The 19834-nt window shown below is 38.5% G+C and overlaps 1 protein-coding gene and 1 pseudogene across 6 annotated transcripts in view; one reads left to right on the top strand and one right to left on the bottom strand.

The window, feature by feature from the left end:
• Nucleotides 1-19834, top strand: part of Boll (boule homolog, RNA binding protein) — a 120224-nt gene that overhangs the window by 26886 nt on the left and 73504 nt on the right. For all 6 annotated transcript variants that reach the window (XR_373267.4, NM_001368767.1, NM_001367887.2 and 3 more), the window contains exon 7: nucleotides 13183-13254. Coding sequence is in view for 5 of the 6 variants with exons in the window: in NM_001368767.1 (NP_001355696.1) it covers nucleotides 13183-13254 (72 nt within the window). In the remaining variant the exon portion in view is untranslated. The remainder of the gene's footprint in view (nucleotides 1-13182; nucleotides 13255-19834) is intronic.
• Nucleotides 1026-1516, bottom strand: Gm8292 (annotated as a pseudogene).

Raw genomic sequence — 19834 nt, 5'->3', positions numbered from 1 at the left:
AGTACACAAAAACACAGAATTTAAAAATAATAAAACAATCCTTTAAAAAATAATCAGTTTTTTACAACTTTGTCAGTATTACCATGTAGTAGTAGTCTTGGTTTTCTATTGAGTTTATCTACTTACTGTTAAAACTAAACACAATTGAACTTATTTTTTAAACATTTTCAGAATTTATTTTTACTATGCTTTGAAATTATAGCACAGTTATTTCATTTCCTCCTTCCCTTTCTTTCCTCTAAACCTTGTCATATACCTCTCCTTGCTTTCTTTCAAATTCATGGCCTCTTTTTTCATTAATTATTGTTATATGCATGTGTATATGTATGTTCCTAAATACATAAATAATGTTCAGTGTGTTCAGTGTTTCTTGTATGTATGTTTTCAAGGCTGACCATTTGGTATTAGGTAACCAATTGGTGAGCTCTTTCCTGGGGAAGATTGATTTCAGCGTTCTTCAGCTGCCAGTAGTTCTTTGTGTAAACTTCAGGCTTTACAAGCTTGCTCCATTCATGTTAACATGTCTTTTGGTATTATCCTTGTTCAAATCCTGTTTAAACAACCATGTTGGTGAGTCTTCATCAGTGTTTCTGAAATTTTTAGGAGACAACGTCTCACAGAAAACTTGCTATTTTTCTGGCTCTTACAATCTTTCCACTCTATTTTCTACAGTGCTCCCTGAACCTTGGGTCAAGGAGTTGTCTTGTAGATATATGAGTGGGGGCTGGGCTCCACAACTGAACTTTGATTGCTTATGGTTTTCTGTGATGGTTTCTGTCCACTGTAAAGAAGATGTTTTCTTGATAAGGGGTGACAACTACACAGATCTATGGGTATTCGGAGAAATATTTAGTATTTAGCTATGAATTGTGCTGTTTAGTAAAATGGTAGTTGAATGTTCTCTTCCAAGATTCATGACTTCACAGGCCCTAAATAGTTACTAAATTTCCAGTATCAGGCATGACTTCCCTCTTTTTTTTTTTTTTTTTTTTTTTTTTTTTTTTTTTTTGGTAGGAGCTTTTTAGTTTGTCCTCTCAGAAATCTGCACATCACAGCAAAACATCAAGTCACCACAGATCTACTCCTTTGGCTGTATCCAATCTCCACTCACTTTTTGCCAGCACCAACATTGGCCTTTGCCGTGCCCCTGACCTTCTTCATTCTGTTTTTGCGTTCCTTTCCCTGTTTTCTGGAGGTCTTTTTCTTCTCATAATGGCCATGTCTTGCGAGTCTGTGTTTAGGCTCATTCTTCTTTGCATAATCTAAAGAATCATAGATCATGCCAAAGCCAGTTGTCTTGCCACCACCGAAGTGGGTTCTGAATCCAAATACAAAGATGACATCTGGTGTGGTTTTGTACATTTTGGCCAGCTTTTCCCGAATTTCTGTCTTTTGATACTGTTGCCTTCCCAGGATGAAGGACATCAATGACCATCTGTTTCCTCTGAAGCACACGGTCGGTCATGAACTTCCTGGTCCGGATGGTTACTGTGTCATTCATGATGGCTACAGTGGTGGAGCTGGAGAGGAGGAAAAGCATGACTTCCCTCTTGTTGAGTATATCTTATGTCCAATTAGAAAGTTATGCCTGCCACTACTACACCTTTGAGTTTATTATGCCATTATGCCATGCTGGCCATTGCTGTGGTTCAGAAGTGTCATATCTTGGTAGGACTCCGTTGTTTTCTTCCATTGAAAGCATGCATGGCAACTTCTGGTACCATGAAAGCTTTTACTCAGGAAGAAAGGTGGCTTTCGGGTCAGTTCCACCTCATGACTGTGTCTACAGTGTTTAATATCTATCTTCAGCAATAGGGACTTACCTCACACCTCTAGGGGACAGTCAAGGGCATTATCAATAGCCCAAATGTTCTCAGAGTTTCTTAGACAACCTTGACCAATAACTCAGAAGAGGGCTTTTCATGTCTGGTATTTGGGTTTCTGTTAGATATGGCTCCTGAACATTATCAGCCCAAATGGGAATATATCATTGATACACATGCATCTGTGCATGTGTGTACTGCTTTACATGGGTCATATTTTTATGTACTTACTAGGATGATTTCTTAGAGCTTTTTCAGACATCCTTACTGTAATTTTACCCTTCTTCTGTATTTATTTTTCTCCCACATCCTTAATTAGAGGTGTCCCCCCCCCCCATTTAACATTTTCCCCTTCAGATAACTTGTACCTGCTATTCCACACTCTATTGTTACTGCTCACCTCCAGCAATCGACCTGGTTTACTTTGCTGGCTTCTGCAGTTACTCTGGGCTATATACTAACATCTGAAGATTTGAAGCTAGGAGCCTTTGATGAAGGAGAACGTGCTAATTTTTTTTCTGGGTCTGGATTGTCTCACTCAACATGATCCTTTTATAGTTCCATTTCTTTACCTGAAATATTTATGGTTTTATTTCTTTACACCTAAATAATATTCCATAGTACCACATTTCATTATCAATTTGTCTGGGAAAGGACAGTTAGGTTACTCCCACTTGCTAGTTGTTATGAATAGAGCAGCAATGAACGTGTCTAAGTATCTATGAAGTATAGTGTTGAGTCCTTTGGACATATGACAGTGAGTGGTATAGCTGAGTCATATGGTAGATTTATTGTTAGCTTTTTGAGAATTCTCCACACTGATTTCTATACTGGCTACACCATTTTGCAGTCAAACCAACAGTGAATGAGGATTCCCTGCTCCCCATATCCCCTCCAGAATTTGCTATAGGTCATTTTGTTGATCTTTACCATTCCGACTGGGGTAAGATAAAATCTCCAAGTTGTTTTGATTTGCATTTCTGTATTTATTAGGGATGACGAACATTTTTTAATGTGTTTAGCCTGTTGTTGTTGTTGTTGTTCTGCTTCTTCTTCTTCTTCTTTCTTCTTTCTTCTTCTTCTTCTTCTTTCTTCTTCTTCTTCTTCCTTCTTCTTCTTCTTCTTCTTCTTCTTCTTCTTCTTCTTCTTCCTCTTCCTCCTCCTCCTCCTCTTCCTTCTCCTCCTCCTCCTCCTCCTTCTTCTTCTTCCTCTCCATTCAAGTCCCAGGGCTCATTTTTTACATGGATGACTTTCTTTCTTTGTTTGTTTTATATGCATTGGTGTTTTCCTGAATATATGTCTATGTGAAAGTATCTGATCCCTTGAAACTTGTGTTATATACACTTGTAAGCTGCCATATGGGAACTAGAATTGAACTCAGATCCTCTGGAAGAACAGCCAGTATGCTTAACTCTTTCCAGCCCCCTAATATATAATCTTGAGATCTGGAATGGTAGTCCCTTCCAGTGTCATTCTTTTTGCTGAGGAGAGTTTTGGCTATCTGGGACTTTTAGGTTCCATGTGAATTTTAGGATAATTTTTTTTCTATTTTTGTGAGAAATGAAATGTGAATTTTGATATGGATTCCATTTTGGATTCCATTTAATCATAATGGATTTTGGAAAAATTGTTACTTTCACAATATTAATTTTGCAAATCTATAAATTTGATATCTTTTAATTTTCTAGCGTCTTTATCTCTTTCTTCAGAGGTTTAAAGTTCTCATTGTAGAGTTTCTTTACTTCCTTGAATAGGTTTATTCCTATACTTTTTCTTTAAGTCTTTTGTGAATGGGAATGTGTCTGTGATCTGTTTTTTGTATGTTTATTGCTTCTATATAGAAAAGCTGTTGATTTATACCAGTTGATTCTATATCTTGCCACATTGCAGAATTTGTTTATTTCTGGAAAATTTCCGGCAGAATTTTTGTGATTTCTTAAGGCACCCACAAATAAAAATAGTTTTTCCAACTGGTACTTACAGCACCATCTTGGAAGGAGCAAGAACAATAGCCAGCCTTGTCACATTTCTGAACTTAGTGGCATTACCTCAATATTTTCTCTACGATGATTTTGACTGTGGTTTTCTCGTGTGTTTATGGCTATATTAGCATTTTTCTACAAGCCTACATCCAGTTAGACCCAGCACCATTTGTTGAAGGTGGTGTCTTTTTTCCAGGGTGTGTTTCTGGCTTATTTATCAAGAATGAGGTATACATAGGTATGTGGGTTTATGGCTAGGTTTTCATTTCAATTCTATTGATCAACCTCTGACTATTTTTTATGCCAGTGCCATACATTGTTTTATTACTATAGCTCTGTAGTAGAGCTTGAAATCAGGGATTGTGATACCTCTGGAAGTTCTTTTATTATTCAAGATTGTTTAGCTATTCTGGGTTTTTTGTTTTTTCCATTTGAAGTTGATTATTCTTTCAAGATCTGTAAAGAATGGTGTTAGAATGTTTTTGATTAAGATTGCCATTTTTACTATGTTATTCCTACTGATCCATGAACATGGGAGATTTTTCCATCTTCTGATATCTTCTTGAATTTCTTTCTTCAAAGATTTAAAGCTTTTATTGTACAAGCCATTTACTTGCTTTGTTGGTGTTACTCCAAGATATTATAAAGGGTGTTATTTCCCTGATATTTTTTCACAGTTTCTTTGTAGTTTGTTTATAGGATAACTACTCTTTTTTTTCTTCAAGTTATGGTTTGATTTTTTCCTTTTTTAATTAGATTTTTTTATTTACATTTCAAATGTTACCCCATTTACTAGTTTCCCCTTCAAAAATCCCCTATCCCCTTCCCCCTCCCCCTGCTCCCCAAGCCACCCACTCCCATTCCTGGTAATGGCATTCCCCTATACTGGGCCATAGAGCCTTCACAGAACCGGAGGCCTTTCCTCCCATTGAAGACCTACTAGGCCATCCTCTGCTACATATATACAGCTAGAGTCACAAATTTCACCATGTGTTTTCTTTGATTAGTGGTATAGTTCCAAGGAGCTCTAGGGGTACTGGTTAGTTCATATTGATGTTCCTCCTATGAGGCTTCAGACCCCTTAAGCTCCATGGGTCCTTTGTCTAGCTCCTTCATTGGGGACCTTGTGCTTCGTCCAATGGATGATTGTGAGCATCCACTTCTGTATTTTCCAGGCACTGGCAGAGCCTCCCAGGAGACAGCTATATCAGGCTCCTGTCAGCAGGATCTTGTTGGCATCTGCCTAGTATCTGGGTTTGGTGATTGTTTATGGAATGGATACCCAAGTGGGGCAGTCTCTGGATGAGCGTTCCTTCAGGTTTTGCTCTGAACTTTGTCTCTGTATCTCCTTCCATGAGTATTTTGTTCCCCTTTCTAAAAAGTATTCTGAGCTTCTGGGCTAATACCCACTTATCAGTGAGTGCATATCATGTGTGTCCTTTTGTGATTGGGTTACCTCACTCAAGATGATATCCTCCAGATCCATCCATTTATCTAAGAATTTCATAAATTCATTGTTTTTAATAGCTGTGTAGTACTCTGTTGTATAAATGTACCACATTTTCTGTATCCATTCCTCTGTTGAGGGACATCTGGGTTCTTTTCAGCTTCTGGCTCTTATAAATAAGGCTGCTATGAATATAGTGGAACATGTGTCCTTATTACATGGTGGAGCATCTTCTGGGTATATGCCCAGGAGAGGTATTGCGAGATCCTCCAGTAGTACTATGTTCAATTTTCTGAGGAACCACCAAACTGATTTCCAAAGTGGTGGTACCAGCTTGCAATCCCACCAACAATGGAGGAGTGTTCCTCTTTCTCCACATCCTCGCCAGCATCTGCTGTCACCTGAATTTTTTATATTGGCCATTCTGACTGGTGTGAGGTAGAATCTCAGGATTGTTTTGACTTTCATTTCCCTGATTACTAAGGATGTTGAATAATTTTTTAGGTGCTTCTCGGCTATTCGGTATTCCTCAGTTGAGAATTCTTTGTTTAGCTCTGTACCACATTTTAAAAATAGGGTTATTTAGTTTTCTGGAGTCCAACTTCTTGAGTTCCTCATATTTATTGGTTATAAGCTCCCTATCTGATTTAGGATGGGTAAAGATCTTTTCCCAATCTGTCGGTTGCTTTTTGGTCTTAATGACAATGTCTTTGCAATTTTATGAGGTACCATTTGTCAATTCTTGATCTTACAGCGCAAGCCATTGCTGTTCTGTTCAAGAATTTTTCCCCTTTGCCCATATCTTTGGGACTCTTCTCCACTTTCTCCTCTATAGGTTTCAGTGTCTCTGATTTTATGTGGAGTTCCTTGATCCACTTAGACTTGAGCTTTGTGCAAAGAGATAGGAATGGATCAATTCACATTCTTCTACATGATAACTGCCAGTTGAGCCAGCACCATTTGCTGAAGATACTGTCTTCTTTCCATTGGATGGTTTTAGCTCCCTTGTCAAAGATCAAGTGACCATAGGTGTGTGGGTTCATTTCTGGGTCTTGAATTCTGTTCTATTGATCTACCTGTCTGTCCCTGTACCACTACCATGCAGTTTTTATCACAGTGTTCTATAGCACAGCTTGAGGTCGGTGATTGTGATTCCACCAGAGGTTCTTTTATTGTTGAGAAGAGTTTTTGCTATCCTAGGATTTTTTGTTATTCCGGATGAATTTGCAAATTGCCCTTGCTACCTTTGTGAAGAATTGAGTTGGAATTTTGATGGGGATTGCATTGAATCTGTAGATTGCTTTTGGCAAGATAGCCATTTTGACTATATTGACCCTGCCAATCCATGAGCATGGGAGATCTTTCCATCTTCTCAGATCTTCTTTGATTTCTTTCTTCAGAGACTTGAAATTCTTGTCATATAGAACTTTCACTTCCTTAGTTAGAGTCACACCAAGGTATTCTATATTATTTGTGACTATTGAGAAGGGTGTTGTTTCCCTAATTTCTTTCTCAGCCTGTTTATTCTTTGTGTAGAGAAAGGCCATTGACTTGTTTGAGTTTATTTTATATCCAGCTATTTCACTGAAGCTTTTTATCAGGTTTAGGAGTTCTCTGGTGGAATTTTTAGGATCACTTATATATACTATCATATCATCTACAAATAGTGATATTTTGACTTCTTCCTTTCCAATTTGTATCTCCTTGACCTCCTTTTGTTGTCTAATTGCTCTGGCTAGGACTTTCAGTATCTAATGAGATGATTGGATTTTTATTCTTTCAGTTTCTTTATATGATGGGTTACGTTGACAGATTTTTGTACATTGAACCCTTCCTGCATCTCTGGAATAAAGCCTACTTGATAGTGATGGATTATGTGTCCTTGGATTCAGTTTGCAAGTATTTTATTGAAGCTTTTTGCTTTGTTTGTTTGTTGGTTGGTTGGTTGGGGTTTTGTGTGTGTATGTGTTTGGTTGGTTGGGTGTTTTGTTTTGTTTTGTTTTGTTTTGTTTTTTAGCAATGTTCATGATGAAAATGGTTCTGTAATTTTCTTTCTTTGCTGAGTCTTTCTGTGGTTTGGGTATCAGTGTGATTGTGGCTTCATAAAATGAATTAGGCAATGTTCCTTCTGTTACTTTTTTGTGGAAAAGGAGTATTGGTATTAACTTTTTGAAAATCTATTAAAATTCTCCACTAAAACTATCTGGCCTTGAACTACTACTTCTTCTTCTTCTTCTTCTTCTTTTTCTTCTTCTTCTTCTTCTTCTTCTTCTTCTTCTTCTTCTTCTTCTTGTGTTGTTGTTGTTGTTGATGATGATGATGATGTTAGACTTTAATGACTGCTTCTATTTCCTTAGGGGTTGTAGATCGATTTAAATTGTCTGATCTTGATTTAACTTTGGTAAGTGAAATCTATCATGAACATTGTCTGTTTCTTTTAGATTTTATGGTTTTATGGAGTATAGGATTTTAAATTATGACATAATGATTCTTTGGATTTCCTCAGTGTCTGTTATGTCCCCCTTTTCATATCTGATTTTGTTAATTTGGATACTGTTTCTCTACCTTTTAGTTAGTTTGGATTAGGGTTTATCTACCTGGCTTATTTTCTTTTTTGTTATTTTATTTGTTTACATTTCAAATGTCCCCCTTCCCAGTCTCTCCTCCACAAATCCCCCACTCTGTCCCCCTCCCCTGGTTTCTTTTCTTTTTTTTTACACCCCAGGTTTTATTACCTCCCCTCCCCGTCCCCCACCCACCCCCTGACTGTTCCACATCCCACGCCTTCTCCCCACCCTATCTCTATGAGGATGCCCCCCACCCCACCCCACCTGACCCCTAAACTCCACGGGGCCTCCAGTCTCTTGAGTGTAAGGTGCATCAACTCTGATTGAACACAGACCCAGAAGTCCTCTACTGTATGTATGTTGGGGGCCTCATATTAGCTGGTGTATGCTGCCTGGTTGGTGGTCCAGTGTTTGAGAGATCTTGGGGGCCCAGGTTAGTTGAGTCTGCTGGTCCTCCTACAGGGTTGCCCTCCTCCTCAACTTCTTCCAGCCTTTCCCTAATTCATCCACAGGGGTCAGCAGCTTCCATCCATTGGTTGGGTGCAAATATCTGCATCTGACTCTTTCAGCTGCTTATTGAGTCTTCCAGACTGTAGTCATGCTAGGTCCCTTTTTGTGAGTGCTCCATAGCCTCAATAATAGTGTCAGGCCTTGGGACCTCCCCTTGAGTTGGATCCCACTTTGCGCCTGTCGCTGGATCTTCTTTTCCTCAGGCTCCTCTCCATTTCCATCCCTTTAGTTCTTTCAGACAGGAACAATTATGGGTCAGAGTTGTGACTGTAGGATGGCAACCCCATCCCTCACTTGATGTCCTGTCTTCCTGCTGGAGGCGGGCTCTATAAGTTCCCTCTCCCCACTGTCAGGCCATTTCATCTAAAGTCCCTCCCTTTGAGTCCTGGGAGTCTCTCACCTCCCAGGTCTCTGGTGCATTCTGGAGGGTCCCACCAACCTCCTACCTCCCAAGGTTGCCTGTTTCAATTTTTTCTGCTGGCCCTCAGGTCTTCAGTCCTTTTCCCTCACCTAATACCAGATTAGGTTCCCCTCTCCTCCCCCACCCTCCACCCCCATCCACTTTCCCTCTCAGGTCCCTCCCTCCATCCCGCTTATGATTGCTTTCTTCTCCCTCCCAAGTGGGACTGAGGCATCCTCACTTCGGCCCTTCAGCTTGTTGACCTTTTGAGTTCTGTGGACTGTATCTTGGGTATTCTAAATTGGGGGAGGAGCTAATATCCCTGTATTAGTGAGTACATACCATGCATGTCCTTTCGGGTCTGAGTTACCTCACTCAGGATGAATTTTCTAATTCCATCCATTTGCCTGAAAAACTCAGGATGTCCTTGCTCTTAATAGCTGAGTAGTATTCCATTGTGTAAATGAACCACATTTTCTGTATCCATTCTTCTGTTGTGGGACATCTAGGTTGTTTCCAGCTTCTGGCTATCACAAATAAGGCTGCTATGAACATAGTGGAACACATGCTCCTGTGGCATGGTGGGGCATCTTTTGTGTATATTCCCGAGAGTGGTATTGCTGGGTCTTCAGCTATATCTATTTCTAATTTTCTGAGGAACCTCCAGATTGATTTCCAGAGTAGTTGTGCCAGTTTGCAATCCTACCAGCAATGGAGGAATGTTCCTCTTTCTCCACATACTCGCCAACATGTGTTGTCACCTGAAGTTTTGAGCTTAGCCATTCTGATAGGTGTAAGGTAGAATCTCAGGGTCATTTTGATTTGTTTTTCTCTGATCACCAAGGACTTTGAAGGATACTTTTTTAAAAAATCATATTTCCTAATGGTTTGTGACAGTTGGAGAGTAATGCTTTTGATTTGGTATGTCTATATTGTGTTGTGGGAACTGGGACTGAGAAGTGGGCAGAAAGTAAAGACAGAGCCCATGAGTAAAGATCTAACATTGTTTATTACATAAGCTTATATATAGCATTTTAGACAATTAGGGTATGTTTATTAGGCAAGAGCAAATCAGAATGCAACCTGTGTTGTTTAGCTAAATTTGACTTGCCTATCCATAAGCCTGTCCAAGAGCCTGTAGGGGAGGGTCCAATTCCCTGTGGAGATTTCTGTGAGGATAGGAAGCAGCCACCACCCTGGCCTCCTGTCCTTTGTGTTGTCTCACCTATGTGCCAGGAGCCATGTCACATCATACACTGTGTACAATAGGTGAGAATTCTTCAAGGACTCACAGGAGCTTGTGGTACCTCACTCTCTGTTTCACTTCTTCCTCCACTAGGGTTATCTCCAAAGCCCCTACATGGTGTCATTAATCCTGGCAAACTTTCATGTATGATTCAATATACCTTTATTTCTTTCTGGGTTTTTTTTTCAGTATTTTTCCTCTTATTGTAGTGGCAGTGTCTACTAAATCTGCTACCTCAGCACTGCCACAGACTTTGTCACATTCAACATGCTCAGTCCCCAACTCATCCCAAGAATCAGCTCTAAGCCATGATCTTTCCTGGATGGTGCCAACATTAACTTGGAAAAAAACACTGTGAACTAGAGTTACAAAATATTGACATTATTTCCACCTAGGGATAAATCATTTCCTTGTTGTAGAATATTATCCAGGGCATTTTAAAATAGTTAAAAGTGTCTTTGCTTCCCCATAATTATGGCAGTCAAGCATGTCTTCTAACAGACCCAGATGTTCCTTATGAGGCAAAAATCACTCAGGGTTGAAAAGTATTCTCCTATGTTCTCTATTCTGTTTGCTAAGAATTTTCTTCATGAAGGAATGACCATCCAGAGACTGCCCCACTTGGGGATCCATCCTATAAACAACCACCAAATCTAGACACTATGGCAGATGCCAACAAGAGCCTGCTGACAGGAGCCTGATATAGCTGTCTCCTGTGAAGCTCTGCCAGTGCCTGGAAAATACAGAAGTGGATGCTCACAATCATCCATTGGACGAAGCACAAGGTCCCCAATGAAGGAGCTAGAGAAAGTACCCAAGGAGCTAGAGGGGTCTGAAGCCCCATAAGAGGAACATCAATATGAACTAACCAGTACCTCCAGAGCTCCTTGGAGCTAAACCACCAATCAAAGAAAACACATGGTGGAACTTGTGGCTCTAGCTATATGTGTAGCAGAGGATGGTCCAGTTAGTCATCAATGGGAGAAGAGGCCCTAAGTCCTGTGAAGATTGTATGCCCCAGTATAGGGGAATACCAGGATCTTCTATCCCGGGTTTTTCAGAGACCAGTCCATGCAGGAGAGCACTCGGGCTGCAGAAGCAACAGAGCTTCTTGGACAGGGTCTCTTTGAGCCTTCATCCTCAGCCAGGAGACAGAGTTGATCCTCAGACTCTGTGCACCTTCCCCACTAGAGGAGAGTTGGCCTCCAGGGAGGGCTCTGACCCCGGGACTCAGGCCAGAGTTGGACTCCCAGGAATGCTGACAGAGGCTAACAATCACAGGAGGAACAAGATCCAGCCAGAGACAGCTAGAACATCTAACACCAGAGATGACCAGATGGTGAAAGGCAAATGTAAGAATCTTACTAACAGAAACCAAGACCACTCGGCATCATCAGAACTCAGTACTCCTGCCTCAGCGAGTCCTGGATACCCCAACACACCAAAAAAGCAAGATTCAGATTTAAAATCATATCTCATGATGCTGGTAGAAGATTTTAAGAAGGACATTAATAACTCACTTAAAGAAATACAGTAGAACACTGCTAAACAGGTAGAAGTCTTTAAAGAGGAAACACAAAAATCCCTTTAAGAATTAAAGGAAAACATAACCAAACAGGTGATGGAATTGAACAAAACCATCCAAGATCTAAAAATGGAAGTAGAAACAATGAAGAAAACCCAAAGAGAGACAACTATGGAGCTAGAAATCCTAGGAAAGAAATCAGGAATCATAGATGCGAGATATAAGAGATGGAAGAGAGAACAAAATATAAGAGATGGAAGAGAGAATCTCAGGTGCAGAAGATACCATAGAAAACATTGACACAACTATCAAAGAAAATGTGAAATGCAAAAAGATACTAACACAAAACATCCAGGAAATCCAGGACACAATGAGAATACCAAACCTAAGGATAATAGGTACAGATGAAAATGAAGATTTTTCACCTTAAAGGACCAGTAAATATCTTCAACAGAATTATAGAAGAAAACTTCCCCAACCCAAAGAAAGAGATGCCCATGAACATACAAGAAGCCTACAGAACTCCAAATAGACTGGACCAGAAAAGAAATTCCTCCCGATACATACTAATCAGAACAACAAATGCACTAAATAAAGAAAGAGTATTAAAAGAATTAAAAGAAAAAGGTCAAGTAACATATAAAGGGGAATTCCAGGACCAGGAATGGGAGTGGGAGGGTTGGGGACTTTCGTATAAAAGGGGAGGGGATAGGGGATTTTCGGAGGGGAAAGTAGGAAAGGGGGTAACAGTTGAAATGTAAATAAAGAAAATATCCAATAAAAAATATTTTAAAAATAGAATTTTCTTCATGAAAGGCAATTTTTACATGCACTTTCTCTTTCTGCTCAGATGGTCATTTTTCCTCCTTTAGCCTATTAATAACAGAAAAATACACTATTGTTTTCTATTCTTGATCTGTGCTATAATTTTATTAGCATATCAAATCTGAATTGTGTAAAACTGTGATTTTTTACTTTGAGCATGTGAATATTAAACCAAAATAATGGTATACTACACCCCAAGTTAGAAATTAATTTTAATCACTATCATTAGCTTATTTTACCTATATTGAAATATAACTTGTTTTATTAATTATCTAGTCTTTGGTAATCCATTTGAAAGCTTACTCTGTTATTTTGAATAATCAAATAATACTTTGTTTTCTTCAAACACAGACATATCACAATTTTTAGATTAACTCATTTAAATATTAAATTACTAAGATAACATAATTTGACTGTGCTTCAATAACTGATATTTTACTTTAATTAAATGTATAATAGTGGAATAGAATGTTGGTTTTAAACATTAGGAAAATCAACATTTGATTTTTCATTTGATGCTAACCACATAACCTACTTCTGCTTTCTACAGTAGAAACAGGCCATGACACTTAGTTCAGGTGCCATTTTTTTCTATATATTCTCATAGACTATATTTTCATACTCTTCGGAGGTGGGAAGTTTCAAATTAAAGAAACTTTGCTGTGGTTGTTTTAATTAAAAGTCACTTGGCAAAACTGGTGATTTTAAGAAGCAGATTAGAATAAAATTGGTAACAGTACTAACAAGAGGAAGAAAAACAGTAACCAAAAGTTAACTGAGCTTAGGTGATAAGTCACGATAAAAATTATTGTAATTTAAAGAGTTTTTCCTAAAGCAAATTTTGTTTTCTTCCACAGTCACGTTCCATATCTAGTTCTCCTGTGATGGTGGCTCAGCCAGTTTATCAACAGCCTGCATATCACTATCAGGTAGGCATTGAATTTATTAGAACCTCTGGGCTGAGGGACCTAGTGAAATGGCTCAGTACTCTTACTGCTCAAAGACATAAGCATGTGGCTGTAACCCTGTAACCTGGTATTACAGGAACAGAGACAGCCAGATCCTTGAGCTCACTTGCTGGCCAGTCTACCTATTAGAGATACTCTCTCAAAAAAAAAAAAAAAAAAAAAAAAAAAGGAAGATTCCTCAACCCATAACCTCCACAAGTGAGCACACACATAACACACACAGTCTGTGCTGAGAAAGTAGCTCTAGAAAAGAGTGCTTGCGTTTAGCATGTAGGAGGAACAAGGTTTGATCCCCTAGTATAGTATTTTCAAAAGTCCAGTATTTTTAAATCCTTTTTAGGTAGATTTCATTTTTTTCTTTTATATGCAAAACTAATTTGGAAAATACAGTTAAAATCTTGAAAGAGGGTGAATTTTCTTCCTCTCATCAAATGTAATGAATTTAATTCTCATATGTTTAAAACTTATTCTAAAACTTCTTTAATAGGCTGGGATAGTGCTCAATGGTAGAATGGTTTCATCTATCATGCCCTGGGTTCCATTCCAGCACCACACATACAGAAATCTTTAACAGTAATTCACACAGCCATATACAGGCATTGGGTTTTGTATGTTGCTTTTAATTTGTGATTATTACATTTAACCCAGTATACATTGAAATAAACAATGTATACTGTGATATACTGACTATTTTGGTAGCCTCCTTTAGTTAACCAGCACTCATCTTCAATTCTATTTGGAGATTGGCAGTGAAAGAACTATGATATAATGTCAGATCATTTTCATTTTTTATTTTTATTAAACTAATACAGTTTATTTTAAAATATATAACTCAGTATTGACATTTTTAAGTCCTCAAAATAATTTATAATAGTTAAATGCCTCTTAAATATGCATGATACATTTTAAGCCTCTTAAATATACATGATATGTTCTAAGCTAAAAGTAACATGTACTCATCCAGTTTTTAAAATCTATTTGGAATATTAAACATGATAGAAGTAGAAGAAAATCTCTTATAAAGTCCTCATTGAAAGGAAATTTTGACAAATTCCTGCTTAGACAGAAACTGTTCCATCTCCAAAAGAGAATATGCAGCATAACTGTGGCTTCATAAAATGAATTGGGTAATGTTCCTTCTGTTTCTATTTTGTGGAATAGTTTGAAGAGTATTGGTATAACTTCTTCTTTGAAGATCTGATAGCATTCTGCACTAAACTCATCTATCTGGTCCTGGGATTTTTTTTTTTTTTTGGTTGGGGGACTTTTAATGAATGCTTCTATTTCCTTAGGGGTTATGGGACTGTTTAGATGGTTTATCTGATCCTGATTTAACTTTGGTACCCAATATCTGTCTAGAAAACTGTCCATCTCATCCAGGTTTTCCAGTTTTGTTGAGTATAGGATTTTATAGTAGAATCTGATGATTTTTTGGATTTCCTCAGCTTCTGATGTTATGTCTCCCTTTTCATTTCAGATTTTGTTAATTTGGATACTGTCCTTGTGCCCTCTAGGTAGTTTTGGATAAAGGTTTATCTAGCTTGTTGATTTTCTCAAAGAACCAGCTCCTGGTTTTGTTGATTTTTATATAGTTCTTTTTGTTTCTACTTCTTTGATTTCAGCCCTGAGTTTGATTATTTCCTGCCATCTACTTCTCTTGGTTGTGTTTGTTCTAGAGCTTTCAGAAGTGCTGTCAAGCTGCTAGTGTAAGCTCACTCCAGTTACTTTTTGGAGGCACTCAGAACTATGAGTTTTCCTCTTAGCACTGCTTTCATTGTGTCCCATAAACTTGGGTATGTTATGCCTTCATTTTCATTAAACTCTAAAAAGTCTTTAATTTCGTTCTTTATTTCTTCCTTGACCAAGTTACCATTGAGTAAGGAGTTGTTCAGCTTCCATGTATATTTGGGCTTTCCCTTGGTTTTCTTGCTATTAAAGACCACCCTTCCAAAAAAAAAAAGAGAAGCCGGGCGTGGAGGCACATGCCTTTAATCCCAGTACTCGGGAGGCAGAGGCAGGCAGATTTCTGAGTTCAAAGCCAGCCTGGTCTACAAAGTGAGTTCCAGGACAACCGGAGCTATACAGAGAAACCCTGTCTAGAAAAACAAAAATAAACAAAAACAAAAAAAAAACAAAAAACAAAAAAAGACCATCCTTAGTCCATGGTGATCTGATAGGATGCATGGGATTATTTCAGCCTCCTTGTATCTGTTGACGCCTGTTTTGTGGTCAGTTTTGGAGAAGGTACCATGAGGTACTGAGAAGAAGGTATATTCTTTTGTTTTAGGATGAAATGTTCTATAGATATCTGTTAAATCCATTAGGTCCATTACTTATGTTAGTTTCAATTTGTCTCTGTTTAGTTTCTATTTCCATGATCCATCCATTGATGAGAGTAGATTGTTGGAAGTGTCCCACTATTATTGTGTGATGTGCAATGTATGCTTTGAGCTTTAGTAAAGTTTCTTTTATGAATGTGGTTGCCCATGCATTTGGAGCATAGATGTTCAGAATTGAGAGCTCTTGTTGGTAGATTTTTCCTTTGACCAGTATGAAGTATCATTCCTTATCCTTTTTTATAACATTTGGTTGAAAGTTGATTTATAGTCGATATTAGCATGGCTACTTCCACTTGTTTCTTGGGACCATTTGCTTGGAAAATTGTTTCCAGCCCTTTACTCTGAGGTAGTGGTTGCCTTTGACACTGAGGTATGTTTCCTGTATGCAGCAAAATGCTGTAATACACTGTTTACTATCCAGTCTGTTACTCTATGCCGTTTTATTGGGGAATTGAGCCCATTGATGTTAAGAGATATTAAGGAATAGCGATTGTTGTTTCATGTTATTTTTATGATTGTGTGGCTATATTCTTTTGGGTTTCTTGATAGGAGATTACTTTCTTTTTATTTTTTAATTAATTAATTTATGTATTTTTGCATTACTTTTATTCTAAATTAACTTTTAGATATTTTAGATATTTTATTAGATATATTAGATATTTTAGATATTTTATTAGATATTTTCTTTATTTACATTACAAATACTATCCCCAAAGCCCCCTATACCCTCCCCTGCCCTGCTCCCCAACTCCCCCACTCCTGTTTCCTGGCCCTGGCATTCCCTGTACTGGGGCATATGATCTTCGCAATACCAAGGCCCTCTCCTCCCATTGATGGCCAACTAGGCCATCCTCTGCTACATATGCAACTAGAGACACACCTCTGGAGGGTACTGGTTAGTTCATATCATCGTTCCTCTAATAGATGGCTGAGAGCATCCACTTCTGTATTTGCCAGGCATTGGAATAGACTCACAAGAGAGAGCTATGTCAGGGTCCTGTCAACAAAATCTTTCTGGCATATGCAATAATGTCTGGGTTTGGTGGTTGTATATGGGATGGATCCCAGGGTGGGGCAGTCTCTGGATGGCCTTTCCTTCTCTCTTAGCTCTGAACTTTTTCTCTGTAACTCCTTCCATGTGTATTTTGTTCCCCATTCTAAGAAGGAACAAAGTATCCACACTTTGGTCTTCCTTCTTCTTGAGTTTCATGTGTTTTGCAAATTGTATCTTGGGTAGTCTATGTTTCTGGGCTAATATCCACTTATCAGTGAGTACATATCATGTGTGTTCTTTTGTGATTGGGTTACCTCACTCAGGATGATATCCTCCAGATGCATCCATTTGCCTAAGAATTTCATGAATTCATTGTTTTTAATTGCTGAGTAGTACTACATTGTGTAAATGTACCACATTTTCTGTATCCATTCCTCTGTTGAGGAACATCTGGGTTCTTTCCAGCTTCTGGCTACTATAAATAAGGCTGCTATGAACAGAGTGGAGCATGTGTCCTTATTACAAGTTGGAATATCTTCTGAGTATTGCTAGATATTCCAGTAGTACTATGTCCAGTTTTCTGAAGAACTGCCAGACTGATTTCCAGAGTGGTTGTACCAGCTTGCAGTCCCACCGACAATGGAGGAGTGTCCCTCTTTCTCCACATCCTCACCAGCATCTGCTGTCACCTGAATTTTTTATCTTAGCCATTCTGACTGGTGTAAGGTGGAATCTCAGGGTTGTTTTGATTTGCATTTCCCTGATGATTAAGGATGTTGAACATTTTTTCAGGTTCTTCTCAGCCATGCAGTATTCCTCAGTTGAGTATTCTTTGTTTAGGTCTGTACCCCATTTTTAATAGGGTTATTTGATTTTCTGGAGTCCATCTTCTTGAGTTCTTTATATATATTGAATATGAGCCCCCTATCTGATTTAGGATTGGTAAAGATCCTTTCCCAATCTGTTGGTGGACAAAAAGTGTCCTTCAAAGAAGACCTAATTTCAGTTCTCCTCAAACTACTCCACAAAATAGAAACAGAATGTACTCTACCCAATTCATTCTATGAAGCCAAAATTGCTCTGATACCTAAACCACATAAAGACCCAACAAAGATAGAGAACTTCAGACCAATTTCCCTTATGAATATCGATGCAAAAATACTCAATAAAATTCTCGCTAACCAAATCCAAGAACACATCAAAACGATCATCTATCATGATCAAGTAGGCTTCATCCAAGGGATGCAGGGATGGTTAATATATGGAAATCCATCAACGTAATTCACTATATAAACAAACTCAAAGACAAAAACCACGTGGTCATCTCATTAGATGCTGAGAAAGCATTTGACAAAATCCAACACCCATTCATGATAAAAAGTCTTGCAAAGATCAGGAATTCAAGGCCAATGCCTAAACATAATAAAAGCAATATACATCAAACCAGTAGCCAACATCAAACTAAATGGAGAGAAGCTGGAAGCAATCCCACTAAAATCAAGGACTAGACAAGGCTGCCCACTTTCTCCCTACCTATTCAACATTGTACTTGAAGTCCTAGCCAGAGCAATTAGACAACAAAAGAGATCAAGGGGATACAAATTGGAAAGGAAGAAGTCAAAATATCACTATTTGTAGATGATAGGATAGTATATATAAGTGATCCTAAAAATTCCACCAGAGAACTCCTAAGCCTGATAAACAGCTTCAGTGAAGTAGCTGGATATAAAATTAACTCAAACAAATCAATGGCCTTACTCTACACAAATGATAAACAGGCTAAGAAAGAAATTAGGGAAACAACACTGTGATGGTTTGTATATCCTTGGACCAGGGAGTGGCACCATCTGAAGGTGTGGCCTTGTTGGAATAGGTGTGAACCTGGTTGGAATGGGTGTGTCACTGTGGGTGTGGGTATAAGATCCTCACCCTAGTTGCCTGGAAGTCAGTCTTCCACTAGCAGCCTTTCGATGAAGACATAGAACTCTCAGCTCCTCCTGTGCCATGCCTGCCTGGATACTGCAATGCTGTCACCTTGATGATAATGGACTGAACCTCTGAACCTGTAAGCCAGCCCCAATTAAATGTTGTTTTCTATAAGACTTGCCTTGGTCATGGTGTCTGTTCGCAGCAGTGAAAGCCCTAACTAAGACAAACACCCTTCACAACAGTCACAAATAATATAAATTACCTTGGTGTGACTCTAACTAAGGAAGTGAAAGATCTGTATGATAAGAACTTTAAGTCTCTGAAGAAAGAAATCAAAGAAGATCTCAGAATATGGAAAGATCACCCATGCTCATGGATTGGCAGGATCAATATAGTATAAATGGCTATCTTGCTGAAAGCAGTCTACAGATTCAATGCAATCCCCATCAAAACTCCAACTCAATTCTTCAACGAATTAGAAAGGGCAATTTGCAAATTCATCTGGAATAACAAAAAACCTAGAATACCAAAAACTCTTCTCAATGATAAAAGAACCTCTGGTGGAATCACCATGCCTGACCTGTACTGTACTGTACTATACTATACTGTACTATAGAGCAATTGTGATTAAAGACTGCATGGTACTGGTACAGGGACAGACAGGTAGGCCAATGGAACAGAATTCAAGACCCAGAAATGAACCCATACACCTATGGTCACTTGATCTTTGACAAGGGAGCTAAAACCATCCAGTAGAAAAAAGAGCATTTTCAACAAATGGTGCGGGCATAACTGGTGATTATCATGTAGAAGAATGGGAATGGATCCATCCTTATCTCCTTGTGCTAAGGTCAAGTCTAAGTGGATCAAGGAACTCCACATAAAACCAGAGACACTGAAACTTATAAAGGAGAAAGTGGAGAAAAGCCTCGAAGACATGGGCACAGGGAAAAAAAAATTCCTGAACAGAACACCAATGGCTTGTGCTATAAGATCGAGAATTGCCAAATGGGACGTCATAAAATTGCAAAGCTTCTGTAAGGCAAAAGACACTGTCAATAAGACAAATATTTATGTATTTTTTACATGCAATACCTCTATTCCCCCCTTCTTTTTCTTTTTTTTAATTAAGTAATTCAATTATTGTTTTACATTCCATACCCTATACTCCCACCCACCCATCCTCCAACTACTCCACATTCCATACTCCTTCCCCACACCCCTTCTCCACATAAATGTCCCCACCCCCGACCCCATCTAACATCCAATCTCTTAAGGG

The sequence above is a fragment of the Mus musculus genome, chromosome 1 (assembly GCF_000001635.26).
Source record: "Mus musculus strain C57BL/6J chromosome 1, GRCm38.p6 C57BL/6J".
In the NCBI taxonomy this organism is placed as follows: domain Eukaryota; kingdom Metazoa; phylum Chordata; class Mammalia; order Rodentia; family Muridae; genus Mus; species Mus musculus.
Note: the sequence above shows the minus strand (reverse complement) of the source record. Positions and strands in the feature narration are given on the sequence as shown.